This window comes from Calypte anna, chromosome 3 (genome assembly GCF_003957555.1).
Source record: "Calypte anna isolate BGI_N300 chromosome 3, bCalAnn1_v1.p, whole genome shotgun sequence".
NCBI lineage: Eukaryota > Metazoa > Chordata > Aves > Apodiformes > Trochilidae > Calypte > Calypte anna.
The window spans coordinates 77,938,211-77,961,150 of record NC_044246.1 but is presented as its reverse complement, the minus strand read 5'-3'; the positions used below and the strand labels follow the sequence as shown (position 1 = coordinate 77,961,150).

At 36.8% G+C, this 22,940-nt stretch overlaps 1 protein-coding gene across 1 annotated transcript in view; it reads left to right on the top strand.

Moving 5' to 3' along the window:
• The first annotated feature begins 601 nt into the window (after window positions 1-601).
• The window catches only part of IMPG1 (interphotoreceptor matrix proteoglycan 1), a 43,278-nt gene continuing 20,939 nt past the window's right edge, over window positions 602-22,940 (top strand). The window contains exons 1-11 of the mRNA XM_030448206.1: window positions 602-908; window positions 4,494-4,660; window positions 4,870-4,898; window positions 7,121-7,188; window positions 8,182-8,270; window positions 10,750-10,896; window positions 12,915-12,973; window positions 14,612-14,632; window positions 16,066-16,310; window positions 17,701-17,777; window positions 18,254-18,728. Of these exons, the coding sequence (XP_030304066.1) occupies window positions 602-908; window positions 4,494-4,660; window positions 4,870-4,898; window positions 7,121-7,188; window positions 8,182-8,270; window positions 10,750-10,896; window positions 12,915-12,973; window positions 14,612-14,632; window positions 16,066-16,310; window positions 17,701-17,777; window positions 18,254-18,728 (1,684 nt within the window). The remainder of the gene's footprint in view (window positions 909-4,493; window positions 4,661-4,869; window positions 4,899-7,120; window positions 7,189-8,181; window positions 8,271-10,749; window positions 10,897-12,914; window positions 12,974-14,611; window positions 14,633-16,065; window positions 16,311-17,700; window positions 17,778-18,253; window positions 18,729-22,940) is intronic.

The following is a 22,940-nucleotide window of genomic DNA, read 5'->3' as shown; positions in this document are numbered from 1 at the left end:
CTCATGGGGTGATATACTCACAAATTATATGGTTTAGCTAGACAGGAAAGCTGGGGAAAGGCTTTGCGCCAGAAAGGGTAGTGATAGGACAAAGGATAATGCTTTAAAACTGAAAGATTGAGGTTAGATATCAGGAATAAATTCTTCACCATGAGGGTAGTAAGATACTGAAATAGGTTCCCTATAGAGGGTCTTGATGCCTCCTCCCTGGAGGTGTTTAAGACTACGTTGGATAAGGCCTTGCACAACCTCTTCTAGTGGGAGGTGTCCCCACTCATGAAGGGGGTTTGGATCTTGATGATCTTTAAGGTCCCTTTCAACCCAAGCCATTCTATGATTAAGGTCAAGACTTTACCCATCATTTGGAGATCTAACACAAAGTCCCATTTGAAAATAAGATTTAGTACTTCAGAAACTTTTACCCTGTGTGCCCTGGGGTCATGTGTTCAGAAATATGGAAATTAGTTTCTAGGTGTCTTGAGTCTCCAGTTCATACATGTGATCACAGGACATCTCTCTTCAGCACATAAATTCACTCAGGGCATTGACACCAATATAATGTAACAAGAAGAACTCTCAGATTCATGCCCATTTTCCAGACATGACCTTGTATTGGATACCCACTGCCTATGCAATCTATGTTTATGTGCATGGTTACTTTTTATCTTTTCCAGAAAGCCCTACTAAAGTAAACCGTGGTGAAACCAAACATCTTGCAGATGCCTCAGGGTCAGACAAAACAGAAAGGACAACAAAGAGGTCCAGAATATCAACCATAAGGAGAATATTTGACATGGCAAAACACCGAACAAAGAGGTCTCCCTTCTTCTCAACTGGTGTGAAAGTTTGTCCACAAGAATCAGTGAAGCAGATTTTAGCCAGTCACCAAGCTTACTACAGATTAAGAGGTAAAACAATGATTGTAGCGTGTACTTCCTTGTGGAAAGTATTTATTTTAAATAAGGAAACACTATAACTTTTCACAGTGTTTTTTTTCATCTCTCTAGGCAGTGTGCGTGCTATTTGCTTTATGCTTTATTTTTCCATAATCTAATGTTATGTGTACATCAGCATGGTTCAAGACAGTTACCAGAACACAATAAAACAGTACACTCAAAGGACATTTTTAGCATGGCAGAACATAAAGACCAAATTATGCTTGCACTATTGTGCATATTGTCCTTTACCTTTCTCAACAGTGCAGCTGGTACCATCATTGCTACTCAGAATTAGTCCCACCAGCTCAAGACAAGTAATGAAACTATTAATAGGTCATTGCACAAATATGTTGATGTACCTGCAGTTACATTTAGTCAGCTGTAGTGGCAGTATACAACAAAAACTAAGATAATTGCCAGCACCTCATGCAAAGAACTTAGTCTTATGTTTCAAAAATCTAGAATGTTTTTGCTGCCATCTCCCTCACTTTCTTCACATTCCTTGATCATTGAAAGCCTATAGAGTTACCACTACAATTGTAGGTCCCTGAGAGCATTGTGCAAATAGTCCTCTAGTTTTCATACTTCCTCTCTTCCTCCCTCTGTCTCCCCCAGTCTTTCATTCTGTGGCTGATCTAATTTATTTTAGAAAAATGCATCTTTGTGTTCTTTATCTACCCAGTCCAAATCTTATTCAAAAACCTAATCAGCACTTCTGGGATGCAAGAATCTAAGAAACATCTACTCTCTAAATCAACTTCGTTTATTTGTCCTCTATACTGATCTCCAAACATTTATAGACATGTGCATAACTTGGCTGCTCATCTGTTGCTCTTTCAGGGAACTAGCTTGCTCCCTGTGAAACGAAGCTTGGATGTAGGGCTGCATAAATTTTATTCCAGCAGCCACTTGCTATAGGCAGCATGGTCAAACTACAACAATGCCCGTAAGCCATTGCAGGAGCTCAGACAGCCACTATTGGATAACCTGAGCCTTGTGTGACCCTATACCAACTCTGAAATAACGCCCCACAGCTTAAGTCACTCTGAAGATAGTCCATCATGTAGGGCAAACTGGGAGCATGCATGGAATCAGATACAATGTCTCCTCAGATGGCCATGTGTCATGTTTATCTAAACCCTGGTAACTGGATTAGTTTTCATCAGATGGTATATCTTTCTTCAGCAGTTACTGCTGAGAAAAATAAATACCAGAGAGTTGTGAGAAAAAGATGATAGAAAGTAGCCTTAACTGCTAGCTCATAATGAATAAATCTCTTCAAAAGACATCCTGTTCCTTTTTAATAATCTGACAACAGCTGTTCCACATGCAGCTGCTTTACTAGGAGAGCAGGTTGCTCCTGAGGTATTATTGAGGTGACCTAACACAGCCAGATAATTATCTCACTCTAAACCAAACCATGTATCGAGTACTGAAAATAAATGTCCCACCTCACAGTAATGAACTTTGCAGAGTGAAGTGCTAAAGGCAACAGATTTTAAATTGCTAACAAGCTTTTGTTAAAAAGTGGTGGTTTTTTTCTTGGATGTTTGAAAATCTCCTTCTCTAAAGGCATTTAACTTCAAACAGCATTTTCAAAAAGTATTCCTTCATCTTGACTGGGGGTACACTATATCTTCAAATCCAAAAATATGGCTCGTTTTTATGACTCTGTACCAAAGGAATCAATAGGTAGGGACTGAGAGAGTCACCCACGAATGGGAGGGTATAATGATAGCTGAGATAAACTGAACTGGTTCTGCTCGACACCCATTGGTTCTAGCAGTCACTGAGCCATGCTGGTGTTCCTATACAGCTGCAGAGAACAAATTGCATAGAAAATATTTCTGCAGTTAAGCAGGAAAGTCCACACAAAACAGTGCTTCCTGACTGGCTTTGTGCTTGCTTGAGGATCTCTGACTTTAAACATGACTCCAGGTTTCATTCTATCTTTATTGTGAGGATGTGAAAACAGAGTTAAGTGAAATTAGATATTTTGAATGGGGAAAAGGGCTGGTATCTGAACAGAGAATAAAAGAATAAATAGTATAGTTGGTCAGGTATGCAGTTGCTTTCCGGATAAGGCAACAGATTATCCTCCAAAAGCTTTTAAAAGTGGTTTCAATTTACAAAAAAGAGGAGAATTCAGCAAGATGTGAGAAGTGCACTCAGAAGTGTAGGTCCACCTGGCCATCCATGACTCTCAAAACCTCACTTTTTGCAAATGCATCTAAAAATCTGTGTTGTCAGAATCATGAAGGGAAAGAAAGCCCTATAAAGTACTTCTGAGAAGTCCTTTTATAATGTAGCCACTGCTGCTGTCTCTCCACCTTCATGTCATGATCCTCACTAACAATGCTAGAGATCGTGGTCATGGCAGCAGGAGCAGGTTTCACAAGTTTTCCCTGAAATGCAATTCAGAGTTCTGAATTGCATGAAATTAAACCAAAAAAACAGGATCCCGAGCCTTAATATGTATTCTAATATATTTTTTAACATATTAAATATGAACTTTGAACTTTCTTGAATAAGGAGTGAGCCAACAGAATACATAAAATGATTAGTCTCCTTTATTATATTATGAACTTTATATAAACCTGTGTCATTAAATTTGTTTGCATCCAGTAAACAAGGCTCCCTTAGAGCCATTCCTGAATACCACTTTTTCAAAATCTCCCCCACTGTCTTACTCTTTATGTTCATTTTTGTTTCCCCAAATGAGGGGATGCTGCTGTTCTCTTTGCAGCCACAATACCTGTTAATCTTGTCTGATGTACCCTGTTATTTACCTGAGCAATTCATCACCATAGAGGAGATAGTTAACATGAAAATGAGTGTGCACAGTTATGTAGAGAGAAAGGAAATCATGTTCTTTCCAAAGGAATTTTAACAATGCTAAGTCATTTCAGAGGTGTTTAAAGAAACATATCGTGTACCTGCTGCAGAATTTCCTTAAGATTTTGAAAAGACTAATTACATTGAAAAATTGGAATACAATAAAATAATTTTAGTCTACTCCATTTAACTTTTTTTTCCATTAAAATATTTTGTTATGTGTGCGGGCAATATAAAAATCCTGAGTATGTTCTGGTCAGTCTGTTCTGTGCATAGTTAGCTATACCAACATGTAAACCCTTTGTATTCAGTTAAAATTATGATTAGTCAAGTATGATGACCACAAGATTAATTCTTTTCTCTACCTCCATGTTGGCTCTCACTAGAATACCCAACATACATCTTTGAAAGTATGTACATTTGAAGTGAAGGAAATGTACTCTGGATCTGTTCCTTATTCATGATGATGATGACAAGCCAAATTAATCTCTTTTTCAATAAGGGATATTAGCTACTCAAAGATGAGTAATCCTTCAGCAAAAATGCAAATGGCTGTCAACTTAAAAATATCTAAAAGACCTAAATATCTAAAAATATCTAGAAGCTTGATTTGTTTATTCAGGAGAGTGGAATGTGTAAGATCCAGATTATTATAAAAATACTTTCAAGTTCACTTTTTGGTACAAAGCATCCATCCCCAGCCCCTTTCTTCTTACTCAGTATGCCAGGAAGCTGTGTGGGAAGCCTTTCGTATTTTTCTGGATCGGATTCCTGATACTTCTGAATATCAGAACTGGGTTACTGCCTGCCAGAGGGAAACCTTCTGCATATTCGACATTGGCAAAAACTTCAGCAATTCCCAAGAGCACCTGGAAATAATTCAACAGGTAAAAATTATTGACATTTGCTTAGAAACAGGGAGATTTGCAAGTCTCTCCCCATTTGCTTCTATATAGACAAATTAATTGAGCAGGAAGAGGAGGGGGCATATGTTAGAAGGAAAACAAAATACAGTAAACAAAAGAGCTAACAGGCTTCTGGTCAATGGTTGGATACACCCACTAGTAAAATGCTGTTTTTCTTAATCTTTTTGCAGCGAGTAAAACATAGAGCCTTCCAGGAAAGGTAAGTAGCACAAGTAGAACCTTGCCACTTGATGTTACTGCTTTTTATGGAAAAGATATATGTAGATGTGTGTGGATGTGAACAGATAGACCAGATACACAGATAGCACTGTGTTGGTTTTAGTATGTGCTGTGAGAGATGTGTATACTGTACATACTATAGTACACAGCAACTGAATCACAAATAATGAAGGTGGCCTAATGTCTGAGTTGCCTGTTCACTTTCAGACATGAAAAAACATCTTCATAGACTAATGTGAGCATGCAACCTTGACAGAGCCGTGGCTTTGCAGTAGACCAGTGACAAAAGATTACCCATCATTTATATAATTCTTAGAAGGAAAGTCAGAGGGCTTAACAAAAGTTTAGGTGGGAGGCTACCATAAGCAATAATATGAAAACTTCAGCTTTCTCCCGTGATTTTACATGTGATGGTAGTGTTAACTACTATGATGCTTTATTCTATGAACTCCTGGGAAAAAAGTGTGCTCCTGGTAACACTCAGAAGTCTGAAAACTGCAGGGTTAAAATTACAGTACTGAACACTGCATATAAATACTACATTACAGCCAGGCAAATCACTGTCCACAGTTTCTCTTATTAATGTAGTTTTTTTCAAATTTTCTTAAATTTTCTAGTGTGGCAAACAATGTTTTCCATTCATAACTTATACTGTCTGATATTCACAGAGGCCTTATATATCTCTGCTCATTGTGACCTGGGGGCTTTGAGTGTTCTTCTTTCTCAGAAATGTATTTTTAATAATGTAGAGCCTAATTAAACTCCCCTGGAGGTCCAAAGGGAGGTCTCTTCTCTCAGTCTAGTGCAAACAGCAGCAGCAATGCAATAAGTGAAGTGACTGATCTCAGAGTTCTTATATTCTGTGTGAACAGCACAGTTTCCCCCAGGTACTATTCAAAAGCCAAAGCAAATTCTATGAAATTACTTCTATTTTAGCTGGAGATGTAAGCAGCTGTGATTATGCATTGTTGGACTTCATCTTTACTATTCTGTGGTATAGGGAATATTTTATATCTTCTATAGATGCCATGTAGAGAGATCAGTCACCAGCTAATGACACAACACTTAATTAGTCAACACTGTGAAAATTACAGTCATTATCATTATTATTACAAATAACACTTTATTTCTCATCAGACAAGATATCCAGAGGGCTTGGTAAATCAGGTGTTGTTCATGTTCTTTACATTATTAAACATCTAGGTTGGTCCCATATATAAAAGCAGCCCAGCCATGTTTTCTATCTGTGCTACAAGCTCCATATTCTCTCATTTAAGAGCACACATTTGTGGTGCCCATAGTTCCTTCACTCATAACAGTTTTCACAGACTGAATCAGTGTGCACTGCCTTAATAATAACTTTTTCTATAGAAATTTTGAGGAATTCCATCCACATTTATTTCCATGATTGGGCTTTTTATTTTATGCTGTGTTTTTTTCTTCACTCTACATAGAAACTGAGAAAACAGAAAGTCTTCACCCTTTCAATTTCATGAAAGAAAAATCACTTCACTTCACAAGAACTTCACTTACAAGATCTTTATCTATGACTCTAAATGTTTCCAAAAGCTGCAAGTGAATAAAAATTGGTGTTTAGACCAGAAATCATTCAATAGCCTTACAGGAATATTAAGCACATTTATAATAAAATGTACTTGTATATACGCGCACCACTTCTATTTTTCAGGCAAGCTACTAGTCTCACTTTTGAAATTATTCATCAGCACATGACTGTAAAACTTAATACAAAACCAAATCCTGTAATGCAAGGCAGATAATCTGTACATCACACCCACTGTATTCTTATTTTTCAGCTGTCTGTCATAGGCACCATGGCAGGCATTAACTGATTTAATTTCTGTGACTCCGCCTCTTTGACTACTTGGAGAAAATCAGTCGTGAAATCTCACGAGCAAATTCCTGACAAGACTGGTAGTTGTTGGTGGAGGAATATATCAAATCAGTAATTTTGTTGATTGTAAGAACAAATAGCATACTGAAGGAGAGGAAAGGAAATTCACAAACTTTTGAATATAAAACACGATCTGCTGCTCTGTTGTCTGTTTAACCAGCTTATAATAATAATTTATAACAATAACTTATTTGAAGTGCACTAGTATAGGGGTCATTTCTACACATTTTTAGACCCTTGCTATTAGAACATGATGATCATTAAATCACTCATTTCTATTTGATTGATAGGAAAGATGAATTATCCACGGAGAAAACGGGTGGCAAAAAGCTGGAAGACACTCCTTCCATTTCTACAGGTAAAATCAAATCTGCTTTCTGTGTCTCTGCCCATTAAATAGAATTGCTAAAATCAGTGACTGATAGATCTTCAAAGGCTGTGATTTAATTAATGTAGTAGAAGCATGACAAATTTAGTGGGGTATGGGGAAAAAGCTTTAATAAAATAATCTTTAAAAAGCAGGTAATTTATTTCTTTTCAGTATGTCTGCAACTCAAATGTAGCATTCCAGGTTTGTTTTACAGTCTTTAGATGCATATGTCTTCCTCGAGAGAAGAGAGCAAATTCTGCTTCAGTTATAAATAACATTTAGAGTGTCAGCTGCTGCATTTTGTTAGACAGAATAAGCAAGCATTTGAAAATAATTACTTTAGCCAGAAAGTCACAGCTATGCCAAGACATTAATTTGAGCAGATGATTATTTCAATTAGACCTATCAACAGGGTTGTGCATTACACTTCTTTAAAATAATGTTATAAATTTATGCAGTGATAAAAATCTGTAAATCTTGGTTCAAGGAGGAAGCATTCTGCACACATATTTCAAAGAGGTCTAGATATGACAGAATCTTATTGATAGCAACTTACAGCATGGTAATTTTGCTTCTAGCTCAAAAGCTCTGTCAAAGTCTCTTACAGCTTTAAAATGAGCCCTAAAGAAAGGTGGCCTTCTTAGAGACAAAGATCTCAATTGGCTGAGACATTTGGTGATATATAATGTGGTATGACAGGAAATTAGCAAATATTATTATTTAATTCACACAGTTTCATTGAGGCGTAGTCAGATGCAATGCTGCTGAGGTTTTTGACCAGGAAAGAAAGTCTGTCTGCTGTATAAACAGTATCTGCTTTACTCATGTTATAAGTCATGACCACCTTTCACTGGCACAGGCTTGCTCTCAAACACAGCCTCCCTAAGGAAAGCTGCTCCAGCAAGCCTGACCAACAGAGAAAGGGAAAGATTTTTGATGTGCAAACCTGCTCTTGTCTGATTTTACTTTAAACTCCCTCAGGCTCCCCTGGGACAGCCCTCACTCCTTACCCACCAGTACCTAGCGGCACACTGCTCAACGAAATTGTTGACACCAAGGCTCCTGTCAAGGTGAGGGAAATCTTCTTTTCCTAGTTCACCTTTTTCAGTCACCTCTTCTTTTTGACCTTGAGGAAAACAGGGGGAAGCTTTACAAACATTCTGCACTTATTAACCATGAGTGCTCCCCTCTGTTACTCTTAGTATGACTGAGGGGTTTTATTACTATCTGTCCTGTACTAGAATAGCACATGATGTTTCTCATGTACACAGTGCAGAGTGCAAAGATAGGGCAACCAGCTTTTAGGCAGCCTTCATCCTTTTCATGAGGGAACCATTGCCTATTTTGCACCATTCTGGAACCTTGTTCATTAAGTAATATAAAAATGCATACCTTCTAAGTTTTCCACAAATCAGGGAGCAAGGCTTTTTCCAGACAGCCAGCTGACAAGCAAGGGATCTTCCCTGGTGTCTCCCAGAGCAGCCATGCAGCATGGATCTCCCCCACTGTGGGTTTACAGGGGCTGCCACAGCATATGTCTGACACAGGGAGGGGTGAGAGAAGAGGCTGTTATTATCCCTGTCCTGAACACCAGGAGGTGGCAAGCAGGTGGCTTTGGCCAGGGTGAAGCCACGTGGCTACAGGGAACCTTCCAGACCCTCCCTCTAGAGAAGCATCAAGGAAGACCTCACAAGGGCTTGATAGGACACAGCTGCTGAAAGCCCCGGTGGGAGCTGGCCCTTTCCTTTTCCCCTCCAATTTGCTTTAATCCAGTTTGATTATCTTTGCTTTCCAAAAAGTTTGCCCTTCTCTAGAAGTTCCTGGAAAAGCTGCTCTGGCATTATTTTTTTTGTTTGTGTCTACTGGCTGTAGGAAGAGGCTTATGCAGCCTCCTCTCTGCTTGGGTGAGAAGTCAATGTTTTGGTACTGCTGCCACCAAGAATCTGAGGACAGAAATGGAGGCCAAAGTCTCACCCATCACACCCCTAGCAATTTTCCACTGTTCTCCTCCTCTGCAAGATTCTCAGCTCTGGCACAGGAATTACACCAGGGTGATTCCAGTTACATGCTGTTTTTACTATCCAGAATTATTACATCATAATATATCGCATCATTACATACATATTAAATTATTCAGATCCTCAGGGTCTAAAAAAAGCAAAGTAATCTTAATATCCTCAACTGCATATTACCTACCATTATCACAGCTGTTGGAGTGATAGAACAGATAGAATATGAGGAGAAAACAGTTTTTAAATTGCTTGTTTGTGATGTTTGAGATGTACTGGGAGACTGGTGTCACCTACTAGTTCCTCCATGATATAGATCTCCTCATTCTTTCTCTTCTCAGTCCTTTGTGACTAGCCCCCTAAAAGCTATCTCCTCAAAATTCATCAGGTAGCTTTCCAGAAAGTATATACTCCTAAGAATTCTATTTATATGATAGAATATTACAGAATGCTTTTTCTGTAATTGATGAACCATATTTTTATATGCAGCACAAAACACATTCCTCTAAAACAGGGGCATCCTAAGGAATGACTTAGATCTGAGTTACACAGAATCAACTGGTGCAGAAACTGGTTTCTCCCTTTTCACTCATTCTTTATTAACGATTTATTTTCTCTCTTATCCCCTGACACACCATAACTGCACACATTTCTTGTTCTGCATTTTCTTGAAAACTATCAAAACCTAGGTGTTAGGTATGGGATGGGTGTCTCTAGCAGCCTTATGCCAAGCCACCTGGCAGCAGAAGTGGAAAACCCACCTCTCTGGGATTCAGGCTGATACTACTCTTTTGATCTTCTTGATCATTGCATTGCTCTTCTTGTGTTTATTTGTTTATCCAAGGTATAAAAAGCCTGGATGAGAGTATAAATGACCTCAAGCAAATAAAAAATTAGACAATTGAAACATTAAAGAGGAGAAAAAACTAACTGTAGGCCAGAACTGCAAATAGTGTTAAGAAATGGCAAACAAAATAAAAGTACTTTTAATAGCAGTACAGTCAACTACATAGGAAAGGTGTAACGCAGGTGGGATTAATTCTACTTTATCATCTGGAAAAAACAAATTAAATAATCTAAGCATGAAACAGTAACAGAGTGTCTGGCAGTCTGCTCTGGCTGACCATGGGTTTTCTGAGGGTAGGGTACTAACAGCTTTTAGCATTTGCTTGTTTATCTCCTTGATATCACACACTTTCTTCTGAAGTGGCAAGTACATCTATATGACTTTACTGGTGATGGAAATAAGAAAAACTTTCTTGGTAGCACTCTCAGTGCAAGAAATGGCTTGATCCTCTCCATCACCTTCATTTATGTATATTAAAGGCAACTCTCTAGTGACAGTAATAGAAAGTTGTTTGCAAAAGCAGGAGAATTAAATCAACAGATGTGGCTAGGAACCTTTTAGAGGATATGGTTCAGAATATTATTTTGGGGACAGGCTTAAAAAGGAACCTTACTACCTCTTAAATACTGAAATGTAAGGGAAGGGGGAAATCACTGTTTTACTTCTCCTCTTTTTGTGTCTCTCCTTTTCCAGGAGCTGGAAACAAATACAGTCCCAGAATTGCCTGTGGAGCAAATGGTAGAATTCAGTGTCACTCTCACTGATCACCAGTACACAGCTGAACTTAATGATCCCAACTCCCCACAGTACCGACAACTCGCTGCCAAATTTCAGCTGCAGGTGAGGGGGCTTTGTGAATGCCAAAATGTCAGCTTTGTGTCTTGGCTGAGATTCATAATATGAAACTATCTTCACCATGAAACAGAACTAGAATCTGCTGCCCTCGTGTGCAATAGGTAATTCCTTTTGTCTCAAGGCCTTCAGTTTTCCTTCATGTAAAGGTGCCTTTTCCCCTGGCTGACACCAGCTGTTCAGCCACCAAGCTAACAAGCTAAGGCCTTTATCAGCAGCAGAACCTCAGATAACTGATGAACAGAGTAAGTTTAGGAATATCATCTGGTCTTAATAAGGAATCCATGGACAGTACTTTGTCATAGTTTAATTTCTACAATAAATATAATAAAAATAATATAAATGTTAAAAGTAATGAGCCACTGTTGTCTGAGCTGTTCTTCAAAATCTTCCAGTAATTTTGTTGTGGTTTATCACAGTTTCTGTTGGGACAGAATTGGAACACCCATGAAAATAATAATATAATTCATACAATTAATTATATTAGCTGAATGTTCAGGTATCAGTTTAATAGATTCCCAAAAGGTTTTCTTAGTAAAATTAACTAAAGCTTCTTATCAATTTCACAATCATTCCTTAGTGCAAGCAATTTCACTGATCTCCTTCATTTTCATTTAAAAATGGTGAAAGATATGCTGGCAGAGCTGATAAAAATTGGTTTCTCTGGGGATTTCCAGTATTATCCTCAAACAAAGCTGCCTGTGTACCTTTTTTTGTAGACATATAATGATGTAATTCGGCAATCTGATTTTTATTTCACTAATTTCATTAATATGAGGATGAAGAATGCAGTTTTGTAATTGTTAAATTATTTTCCATTGCCATGAAATTTAATCTGTCATCTTAAAGAGTCCAAAGCTGTTCTTGACATACAATGTTGAGCAGAAAACAATTTGTAGTCTGTCACCATGAACTAAACTCTGACATGCTTTTTTCCAAAGATAGATCATGGAGGAAGCAGAGGGCAATCTTGATGCAAGACAACTTTACAAGTGCACCCATAGGAGATTAGATCTAGAATTAAAAATTCAGCCACATGTACGTTCCTGTACAAATTCCAGAGAAATCCCTGGGAAGGCTGTGTGCCATGGAGTTCAAGTTCAGTTTCTAATTCATTCCAGGATATGGGCAGAGGGAAGAGTTCCAGCAGACTTTGCAGAACACTGGCCTCCAGGTTCTTTTCTGCTCTTTTCTGCTTCCCTAGCAGATGAATGGCTTAGACAATATACTTCTTGGTATACAGCAGCACAAGTGAATCAGAAAGGAACTGTGAAACTTGGTGTTCAAAAAAAAGTCCTTTTCTCTGACATAGTGGATGTCCATAAAAAAAATTATTTGACTTAGCTTTGTGAATGTTGAATTGAAAAAGACCAAAAGCTCAATTAGCTGGATCACAAAACACTGTTAATTTGTGAGGTGCTGATAAACCCACTTATTATTCTAAAGTCTGAAAAATGAATTCACCTTTTCTACTTATTGTTTATTCTTCATCCTGTGTCTTCTATTCACAAATATATAGTTGTACAATCGTTTGTGTTACAACTAAAAGTATATTGGTTTTCTCTTTATACAGAAGGGTTAATACTGTTTAATTAAGAAATTATTTTTCAAATAATCTAAGTCCACCTGCATTTGGTCAATATTTCTACATTGTTAATAATTTACAGTTAAGATTCCTTGAATGACATAATTATTCATCGAGGAAAAATGCTGAAAATGAGGAAAAACATTTGATTCATGTTGTTTGAATTGACTATCTCTGAGTTTCATCATTACATTACTAAAAAAAAACCACAACTTCATTTTGCCTATTTTTAAGTCTTCCAGGCAGCATTTACAAATGAAATATTGTGTTCAAGTTAAGCAATGATGATACCATAAAGAGGGATGTTGAGACTGCTTCCTAAAGCTCTTTTTGAAATATGAAATATGCTGTCTAGGTAGCCACCCAGAGCTTGCTTTTTAGTTGTTGGACTTAACACTGCATTAATGATTTTTTTCTATAGATGCAAAAAATATTTGAGAAACTTCCAGGATTCAAAGAAATTCACGTATTAGGATTTAAGTAAGTAAGAAAATGGGACTTATTTTTCTATTGGCTACTAGAATTCTCCGTTTCTTTCTTTTCCTCTAACATGAAAAGACCTAGTGGGGTATATATTGGTATAAATAAAGAATAGTTTTCTAGGAACTGTACAGAGGCAATATGGAGAAAAGTGCAAACATAACCCAATTGAGACTAATATTTTGCATTACTAAGTAGAAGTAGCTTTGATTTTCTGATGGGTGAAGTAACCAATAAATCTTTTGAAATGCTTTGCTAGCAATTTGTTTTTCCTTGACAATGTAAAGAGAGCTAGGAATATATTTATTTTATTTTTTGTATCAACAGTGTGCCCGTCACAGGTTGTAGTGAAGTTACCTTGGCAACAGAAGTTTGCATTAGGATCTATATTCACACATATAAAGAAAATTGTTTCAAACAATGAAAAATATTTCATTTTTAATAAACTATGTCTTGCCAATTTTTTAGTTTTACCTTCCTAGTGTATTCACTGATAATAAAAGCTACTGTGTATTTTTTCAGAAGAGAATCTACAGGAGAGAGGGGATCAAAACCTGAGCATTTGAGATGGTTATGTCTGTAGATAAGACCAAATTATGTAACTAATCAAGGGGAAAACAAATTACTCTTAGTAAGAAATAACATGAAATTGAAAGAGAATAAAGAAAAAGAGCAAATACATAAATTCATGTGGGCTTATGGCACAGCATCAGGAACATTCAGTCCCTCCGGTAATATTCAGTAGATATTGAACAACACTAATATCAAAAGGCGATTTTAGATGAGAGAATAATTCTTCCTAGCTGCAGATTTGCTGAGAAAAGAGGAAAAGAAGAGGAAATACAGTGAAAATAAGTTTCTTGCAGTTTGTTAATGAGAGTAAGAAAAGAAAAAGCTGGCAACTGTAGAACAAGTAGAGAAAATCTGTAGTAGCACCTCATAGTTACAACTGGAAATAACAGACCTCTTTCATTTGTGACTCCAAGAGATCTGGGCTCCATTTCTGTTTAGTTTGTTGGTCTTAGGAGCTGATATGAAAGCACATTCATGAATGTGGAAGAGTGAGCTGTCTGCCCATCATCCAGTGACTTAGTTAGCACCTGAGAGTTACAGATCAGCTAAGACAGGTGTTGCTCTCCTTTCTCCCATATCTACATTGCTACATGTATTAGCAGCATTCCCCACAATGTAATCTGGACAGACAACATTAGGGATATGCTAGAGAATTCATCAGGGAAAATAACAGGGCATAATATTAAAGAAGGCACCATGTCCGTAATAGTTGCTGCTACTGTCACAGGTGTTCATTGGCACCACAAAGGTACAGATTAGCAATGACAGTCCTCAATTTGCATCATTTGTAGTGGGAAATAGGAAAGCAGATATTGCAAACTATCAAGGTAAGGTAAAAACCCTGTTTCCCTGCTCAAAAAATGGAGATTCCCATTGTTTGAAGGGAAAAAATGAAATTACAAAGAGTAGGCTGTCATTTTCACACAGAGACAAAAATTATAGACTGCACATAGAAGATAAATTGTCAAAAGATGTTTCTGTTGTATGACTGATCAATTTACATGAGTCTGTTTTGTTTTGTTTTGCAATCCTTTATCATACCCTTTCTTCTGCGATGAAATGAAGAGAGAAGAAGGAGAAAGATGGGTAATTTGTCTCTAATTCATAATTAAGATTAATAATTTTATACACAATTAGACGTAGATGGATACATCAGTAAATGTTCTTTATCTTCCTGTGACAAAGTGAATTGATTTGTGTTCTTCCCCAGTACAAAATCTGTGATATAAAGCAGCAGGGAGAGCTTTTACCTTAATCTGAAAGGTTCATGTAATCAAATCTTGTCAGCATCTGTCTGAAGGAAAGAAAATTGTTTGACCTAAGAAAATTCACATTCAGATGAGTAAAGATCTCTATCACTCAATAAACAGAAAGTGGGAAAAAAAAAAGGGTATTCTCCTACACACATTATCTTCAGTAAGTATGTAGAATTTGATTTGTTACCTCCATTATCAGGGCAGATGGAACAGCAAAGAGACCAGTTACTAGCTTGATAAAATGCAGGAAGCTTTTGACTGATAATACAAAGAGCTACAGTCTTTATTTGTTGCTTAAAATTGCTGCTGGGAAATAATTTGCTTAGCAGTTCCCAGAATTTCTCTTTTACTTGTAGTTTAAAAGGAAGAATTGTCTAATGCTTTTCTTGCAGCATCATATAGATGTAAATACATAGCACATACTTGATAAAGTGGAATTCCTCTCTGTCCAGTTATTTCACATAAAAAGCAACACAGTGGAATACAGATGTTTTAATTTTAATTATGTGAATGTAGCATTTATGAAAAGCAAAGTATTAACAATTGTGAAAATTTTAGACTTGTCTTAAACAAGTGCATCCAGTAAGTATCTATAAACATTCATTCAGACTTGGAAAAGCTTCTTCCCATTGTGAAAAGTGATTTGTTTGCCACATTAGCTAACTTTCTTACTGTTCTTCAAAAATGAGTAAAAAAATTGGCCCAAATATGATAGGATTTTTGCTTATCTGTAGTTTTATGAGCTGTCTAATCCCTTTTCTTCTATGCCTATATAATTAATAGGTTATTGTGGCTTCTAGTAACCCCAGCATGCATTTATGACTGAACTAATCATCAACGACTTCAAATTATATTACCAGTTTTACAGGTTTCTGAGTAGGCAGATTAAACAGGATTATGTCAGATAGCTTTTATAATTGTCTCCAAGATTGGATTCTTTATTAAATATTATGTATAAAAGACAAAAAATGTACAGCAAGACATTTGAAGATGACAGTCTCATTTGAAAGAAGTGTATCTGCATTACTTTTCAGAAGTTAATAGAATCATATCATCATAGAATCATAGAACTGGCTGGGTTGGAAGGGACCTCAGAGATCATCGAGTCCAACCCTTGAACCACCGTTGCAGTTGCTAGACTATGGCACTGAGTGCCACATCCAGTCTCTAATAACAATAAGTTATCACCACACATACTTTTGTTTGTCCTCAGCCAGTAACTGGTTTTGCTTCACTGAACACTTTTGCATCTTCACCTTGCAGATCAAGCAGCACCGTAGCACGATATGTGGTAAACTTTGAGAGAGATGGCTCTGATTTGAAAAGCACAGGAGATGACATCTCCACTATTGGATCCAATAAGGTGGAAATTCCACTTCATCCAAAGGAAGACAGGGAGATATCAGCAAGTAAACTCTCAGTGACAGACCTTCAGCAGCTGGTTGCCATTGCACTCCATGAAGACCAGTCCTTGCCAATGGACCTTGGAACACTTCACTTTACTGATGGTCAGTAGGCAGGGCAGTGGCAGACACAAGTCTGAACCTTGCCCTTTCAAACTGATGCAGTTTCAGCAAGGTCTCCTTTGTTTCTCTAACAATGTTTTCCCATTCTCCTAAGTGTTACAGAGCATCCAGAGGGTGCTCAGATCTAAGTGAAATTGTATAGCAAAATCTGCCTTTACAATTATACAGACAAGCTTCTAATCATATTGGAGAACCTGTTCCTTTCTAGTTTTTTTAGAAAAACTGGATATTTTGCATGCGAAGACAAATAAGAGGCATGGGGAAAAAAATGCTACGAATAGTCACTTTATCATTTTCGTTTCCTAATATGGATAGTCTACTTTTTAAAAAAATAAAAAGTGAAGGCTTCCTCTAATAAATGTAGCTTTCTGAAAGCTAAGTCTCTAGTGCAAGCAAGCCATCTAATCTCCCAATGAAGTCAGAGAGACAGGCACTCTGAAGAGCATTTGATCCCAACTTAAAATCAGTGATGTGAACTGCACTGTAAAGGTGCAGTTTGGTCTCTGAAACACAGAGTGTAGATGACAAGCAGGGTGTGAAGACCTCCAGTAGAAAGTTGAAGGGTTGCATCATGTTCAGTAATCCAGCTAATAAATATCCCCTTCTAGTTCCATTGAAGATTTTTTTTCAAAAGTAGCATAGCCCTGTTGCTTTGTTGTTGGTTTGGGGGCTATAAAAGGGAAAATAATTAAAAATATTTTTTCATATGTATATTTACAAAAACAGTCTTAAAACAAACACCAAATTTTAGCTGTTTCATTTACAAGTAGCATTAATATATATATGTATGAACTAATACTTTCTGTAAGAATAAAATCTCATATTTTAAATTAAAATTTATTGATACAGAACAATTTAATAATAACTAGCTCTTTTAATCAATTTTTTCCCTAATAGTTATTTTAACTACCAGTTTTAGAAAAAAAAAAACTTGTATGCAAGTATTCTTAAAGAACTCCTCTGAGATGGTGAAGGGAGCAACTGTTCACTAAAGCCAAAACACCAACAATGTGTGGACTCTGGGTAGAACTGAATTTAGGCTTAATGAACAACACAATATGATTTATCATAGCCCATGCAGCTTTAACTGAGCAGTTCATACATCAGCTGATTTTAAGCATTTACTTGTGGTACATCTCTCTGCAGACCTATCCCATTTATATTAAATAAAGAGTACATTCCTGTTTTTCTCATAATTACCAGTTTAAATTAAAATTTATGCCTCTTTCTTCTTTACATGGATTTTTAAAAGTAATTTTCGTGCAGAATAGTTTTAATACTATTTTTTTACTGATCTGATATGTTTTGATCAGTGTGCCACTGGTGAAATATTGTGCTCTCTTTCTCAGATGTTTGCTTTTTTTTCTTTCAGACTCTATTATAACATCTACTGAATTTGATAATGATATCCAGGCCATGGTCACTATTCCTCTGGCAGGCCCTGGTTTGGTAAGTTAGCAGTGGGCTTCATATTTATTTGAGAAGTAAAATCAAATAACATTGAGATGTACATAAATATAGAGAAAAAGGTTCTTATGCTAAAATGCATACCTACCTCTTACAAATACTGTAAGGATGAATATTGTGTATACTGCAACAGAAATACTGTTCAGGGTATTTTCAGGTAAATATTACTGCTTGATTAACTTTTTTCAATTTTAATCACAAAATAAACCATGTCTGAGTAGCACATCTCAATGACAGGAGAGCAATTGATAGAGATAGTGAAAAGCATCTTTCTCTGAACATTTTAAAATTACAGGCAATGTGATTAGGTTTACATGCACATTCCAAAAACTTTATACATCCCATGACTTCATGTTGAGTCAGCTGTTTGCAGGCCTTTGTGATTAAAGAATATTGGCATTTCTAGCAATGAAAGTTAAACATAATAATGAAAATTGCTTTTAAAAAAACTTTTTCAGGAGGACTCCATGAGTGTGGAACTCCCACTAGGTTACCCCAGCCCAGCAACAGCAGACCAAGCAGGAGGCATCTTGGTCGACGAGCTTACAACTGGGATTCCTGTGCCAAGTGGAGAGATCAGTGCCCCTGAAGACTTGAGTAATTTTGTTACATCTGAACCTGCATTCCCTACCAAACCCCCCAAAGAACCAGCTCAGGACAAATCTCCTCCAGACTCAGAAGATGCAGCTACTGACCAACAAAGTTTCACAGTGCCTTTCAGTGTTCTGGGTAGCACGAGCAGCCCTGCAAAACCAAGGGACTCTTATCTGCCTCCTCCAGCAGATGATTCTGCTAGCAATGACTTAATCACTGATGGCTATGGGCAGGCTACCATGCTGGCAGGTTACACCACAGGTGGCTTTACTCCACCTGATCTCCTGCAAGCTGAGGATGAGAAGAAAGGAGGTGACCAGGACAGTCTGTCTGGACAAGGTAAGATACAAAAACTTTTTGCATTAGAGAGAGTATTAATAACAGCTGTCATTACACAGTCACGTGTAAGTACAGTAAGCATTCCTTTAAGTTGTGGCAAAAATTTTTCTGGACATTCAAAGGTGAGAAATATACATTTCTGATGCCCATTTCAAGAAAATCCTAATATACCAAACTTCCAGGTTGTCAATGCAAAAAAAAAACCAAAACCGACCAAAACAAAACAAAAAAAGTCCCAACAGCAAATGCCTAAGGATGACACACTTTTACAAATTATTATGGTAAAAATTAGAAAAACCAAAAAAAAAAAAAAACAGAGAAAAGCACATAAAAGAAAATTAAAATGAAATCTCAGCTTAAAAAAAATTATTATTTAAAACATGTGAGGTATGTTGCTTTGGGTTTTACTGATAGATCTGGATGGTAGCAGCAAAACTGTCATGAAATATTTTATTCCAAGCAAAGAGAACCACGGGTCAGAAAAATTTCCATTCAGCCAGCTCCATCATTGCCCAGTCCTTGGCCTTTCATGTTGCACCCTGCAATCAAAAGCATCTTGGAGTGAACATAATGAACCCTACTCCCCCTTTGAAGGCGTCCCTCCTGACCCAGCATGCCCAGGAACAGCAAGAAGATACCTGCATCCCTGCTGTGCAGCCACGCTTGCACTCTAAGGCAACAGGCAATGTTTGCAAAGCTGATCAGAATCACTCCACTGCATGGTGGGAACATCCTTCACAATGGGCCCACACAGCAGAAATGTGAGAGGGGGGAATGCCCACATATTGTGTTGTCTATAGTATGTATTTTATGCATCCAGAAAATAACAACATTTTAGAAAATAAAGATTGTAAAAGCTGCCACTTGGGATCATACACAAATCATCTCTGGACAGGGTGGAGCATAGCATATTCCATGGTCATGTTGTTGCATCTGAATAATTTATGTATTCAATCAGAATTTTCTGTTCTGTAGCCTTGCCTTTATACACAAAGTCTTAAAATGAGAGAAATGCAAATACTTCATGCTTAGCAGATTAGAAAATCACTTCTTATAAGAATCAATGGTGAAATGTTCCTAAAAAAAAGGTCTATGATGAGAAGCATTGAACACAACCACTTTCAAATGCATGCTGAGAAGTCTTGAAGTGCTACTGATAAAAGAACAGCATATCTTCAAATAACAGTGCAGCATACCTTTAAATAATGTTCATCATAACTGGGAAAAAGACTCTCCCCAAAGAGAGATGAATTTCCAGACCCCTTACAAAAAAGTACTGAAATGCCTGGATCAGATGTCATGGTTTAAACATCTGACTACTCAAAAACATTTTTGTTTGCTGTAACACCTTCAAAATATAGACTATTTGCACTCCCATTTACAACCAGTGAAAAAACTGTTTTGTTTTGGCTCTTTTCCTACTGTCTGAGGTGCTACCTGTTGAATATTATCTAGTATTCCTCTTTCTTCTTCATGTTTTCTTCCTCTCTGGAATTTACTCATCAATATCTCTTTTGTATGTTTAAATCTTTCTCCTTACTTTTTCAGTCTTCCCTCACTCTACCTAAAACAATAGGACCAATCAGAAAGGAAGTCACTTGCGTAACATGACAGATACCAAAACAAATGCAAACAAATGTATAAGCAGATAAAAGAGTTCATGAAGTCTGTAACAATAATGATATACTTTTGCTTCCTAAACAGTAAGAAGAATTTTAGGTTTTATTTGCTTTGATTGTAGCTATTAGTAAGTTATATAGATGGGTAAATTATTTCCAAAATCCTGAAATCTTGGCTATCATAGAGGAAACAATATTTCTGGAGAAGGAATTCTAGAAACATGGTATAAAATAACACTAGCAGTTCAACTTTTCTGTTATGCTACATCTCAATCTTACCAGCCTGGATCATCTTCAAGCTCTCAAGAAGGACTCTCAGAGAAGATTCTGCAGAGTGTATCAGGATTTTTTCTGTGATAATAACTCTGATGAGAAGTAGCTGGTGATCACATCTTAGCATGTGTAATGGATAAGAACCTCAGTAATTTCCATAATTGCTTTCACAAAGCCTTGTTTTGAGTGTTTCTCTTTAATATCTCTTCTGCCCCAATAGTTAATTCTGTTGTACAGTCCTTGTTCACTACCATTGATACTCAGTCTCTAGAAAAGCTCAGTTTTCTGGATGTTTGGGGATTCTTTCTGCCTCTGCTTCATCCCCAGCTACATAAGCACCACCTGTGCCTAGCATAGCTTCCTATTTGGCATAACCAGCATTGTCATGGACAAGAAAAGCTCATTACTTCTTGCAAGAACTGCTCTGGATGTTCTCAAGACTGGAATTCACCCATTCATTGTGCAGGAATGCTCACCATTTTTTCCACATCGATGGTTATATGGGGTAAGAACTGTTTCTTTGCATGTTTTTTCTGTTTTTCTTAAGTTTTATTTGACCATAAACTGACAAGCTTCTCTCAACATTCTTCCCCCCCTCAGCTCCTCTCTGAGCCCTTTCATTTGTCACTTGCTACCTCAGATGTTCAAAGAATGCTTTTCATGGAGCTGCTGCTTCAGTCTGAAGTGAACAGGTAGGCCTGGCTACATCATTTTCTCAAGCATTATATATAATATTAGCTAGCCAAAAAGTTATCTGTGAACTGGAGAAGAAGCTGAATACATAGGCTTCAGCAGATCCAGAGTAGGATACATCAGAGTTGGTAGTATGTTCATTGCTGTGATAAATTTAAAATACCATACTTGGAAAACTACAGATACCCCAAGGAACATTAAAGATATTGGAGTTTAGGATTAGCATATGGCCAAAATTTGATGATAGTCTGCTGCTCAGCTGTTTCTGTGCTGAGAACAGCAGGAACAATCAGAATAGAACAAAATCTGCATCATATCTTCAAAACACGATTTAAAATTCTAAAATTAAATGAATAATACAAGCAAAACAGTGTGAGAGAAACAGAGCACTATTTTCCCAATACATCACCCATTAACGTTATTGAGCTATCCAGGCTCTTCAGTTCAGTTTAAGCTTTGCTTCCTTCCTGCAGTACCTCTTTTTTCCAAATGCTATAATTTCTCCTATATTTAACATTCCCCTGATGATTTTGCCCTTCCATTTTCAGTGCTATTGACTCTAAGTATCTCCCTCCCTCCAAATTCATCATAGTACTGCTGACTTAAAATCAGCTTGCTATTCAAAACTTAAGCTTTTCATTTCTTGCAGATAAACATCCACTGAAAGTGAGACATGATGTGTAATGTAGACTTTCATAGATTCTGGTCTCTAATCACATCTTGTGTTAAAACAAATCCATTATCAGCTTTCTGTCTGTGTGCAGAGACAAGATTTAAAGCTGAAAAATAACATTAATGTCCTAACTAAAATTATTTTAAAAGTAGTACAAGTATTGCAGCGACTAATGCAGTAGTGAAACAAGAAAAACATTTAAACATAAGCAATACAGATTTTTAGTCTGAGGGTGTAAGATTAAACTTTGCCAGGTTTTAAATTAATTAAGCTAACGAAGTTTACACATCATATAGCCAGGTGGAACATATATAAGTTAAAGTGGCACTCCTGAAACTAATATAACCTAAATAATGCATTTCCTTTGGTCATTAAATATTTTTGGTCTTGATAGAAATGATGGCTTTGAGAAATAACTTGTTATGATCAAATTATACTAACATTTTGATTTTCTAAAATCATTTCAGTCCTCTCTTTAGACAATTCAGTAACTTTCTAGCATAAGAAGGTCCATTTGAGCTCAGTCTGGCACTTATAGTAGTGAATTCTTTGTTAGGGGATAGCTCGTGCCACCTGCACTAGACAATTATAGGCAAGCTGTAAGTTGTGTGTATCATATTTCTGGATGGAGCTTTATTCCTCTGTCTAATAGTTATACAGAGTGTTTTGGCTTCCAACTTAGATTCTCTCAGCTTTACCTCAGATGTCTCACATAATGAAACTGCTGCTAATATCAACTTAAACTGTTTATTCTTTAATTTGAATGATGCTATAGTATTTAAAACTGACAGACAAAAAGACATAGAAGTTTTAAAGGGAGGCAAATTTGCAATAACGTTTGTACTAAATTTAATGGGTTTTCTGTTTGTGAAAACCTAGAACGTGCAAAACTCCTGCCAGGATAGATCTCATATATATGCACATTGTAGTTGGAAAAATAAATAAATAAATTAA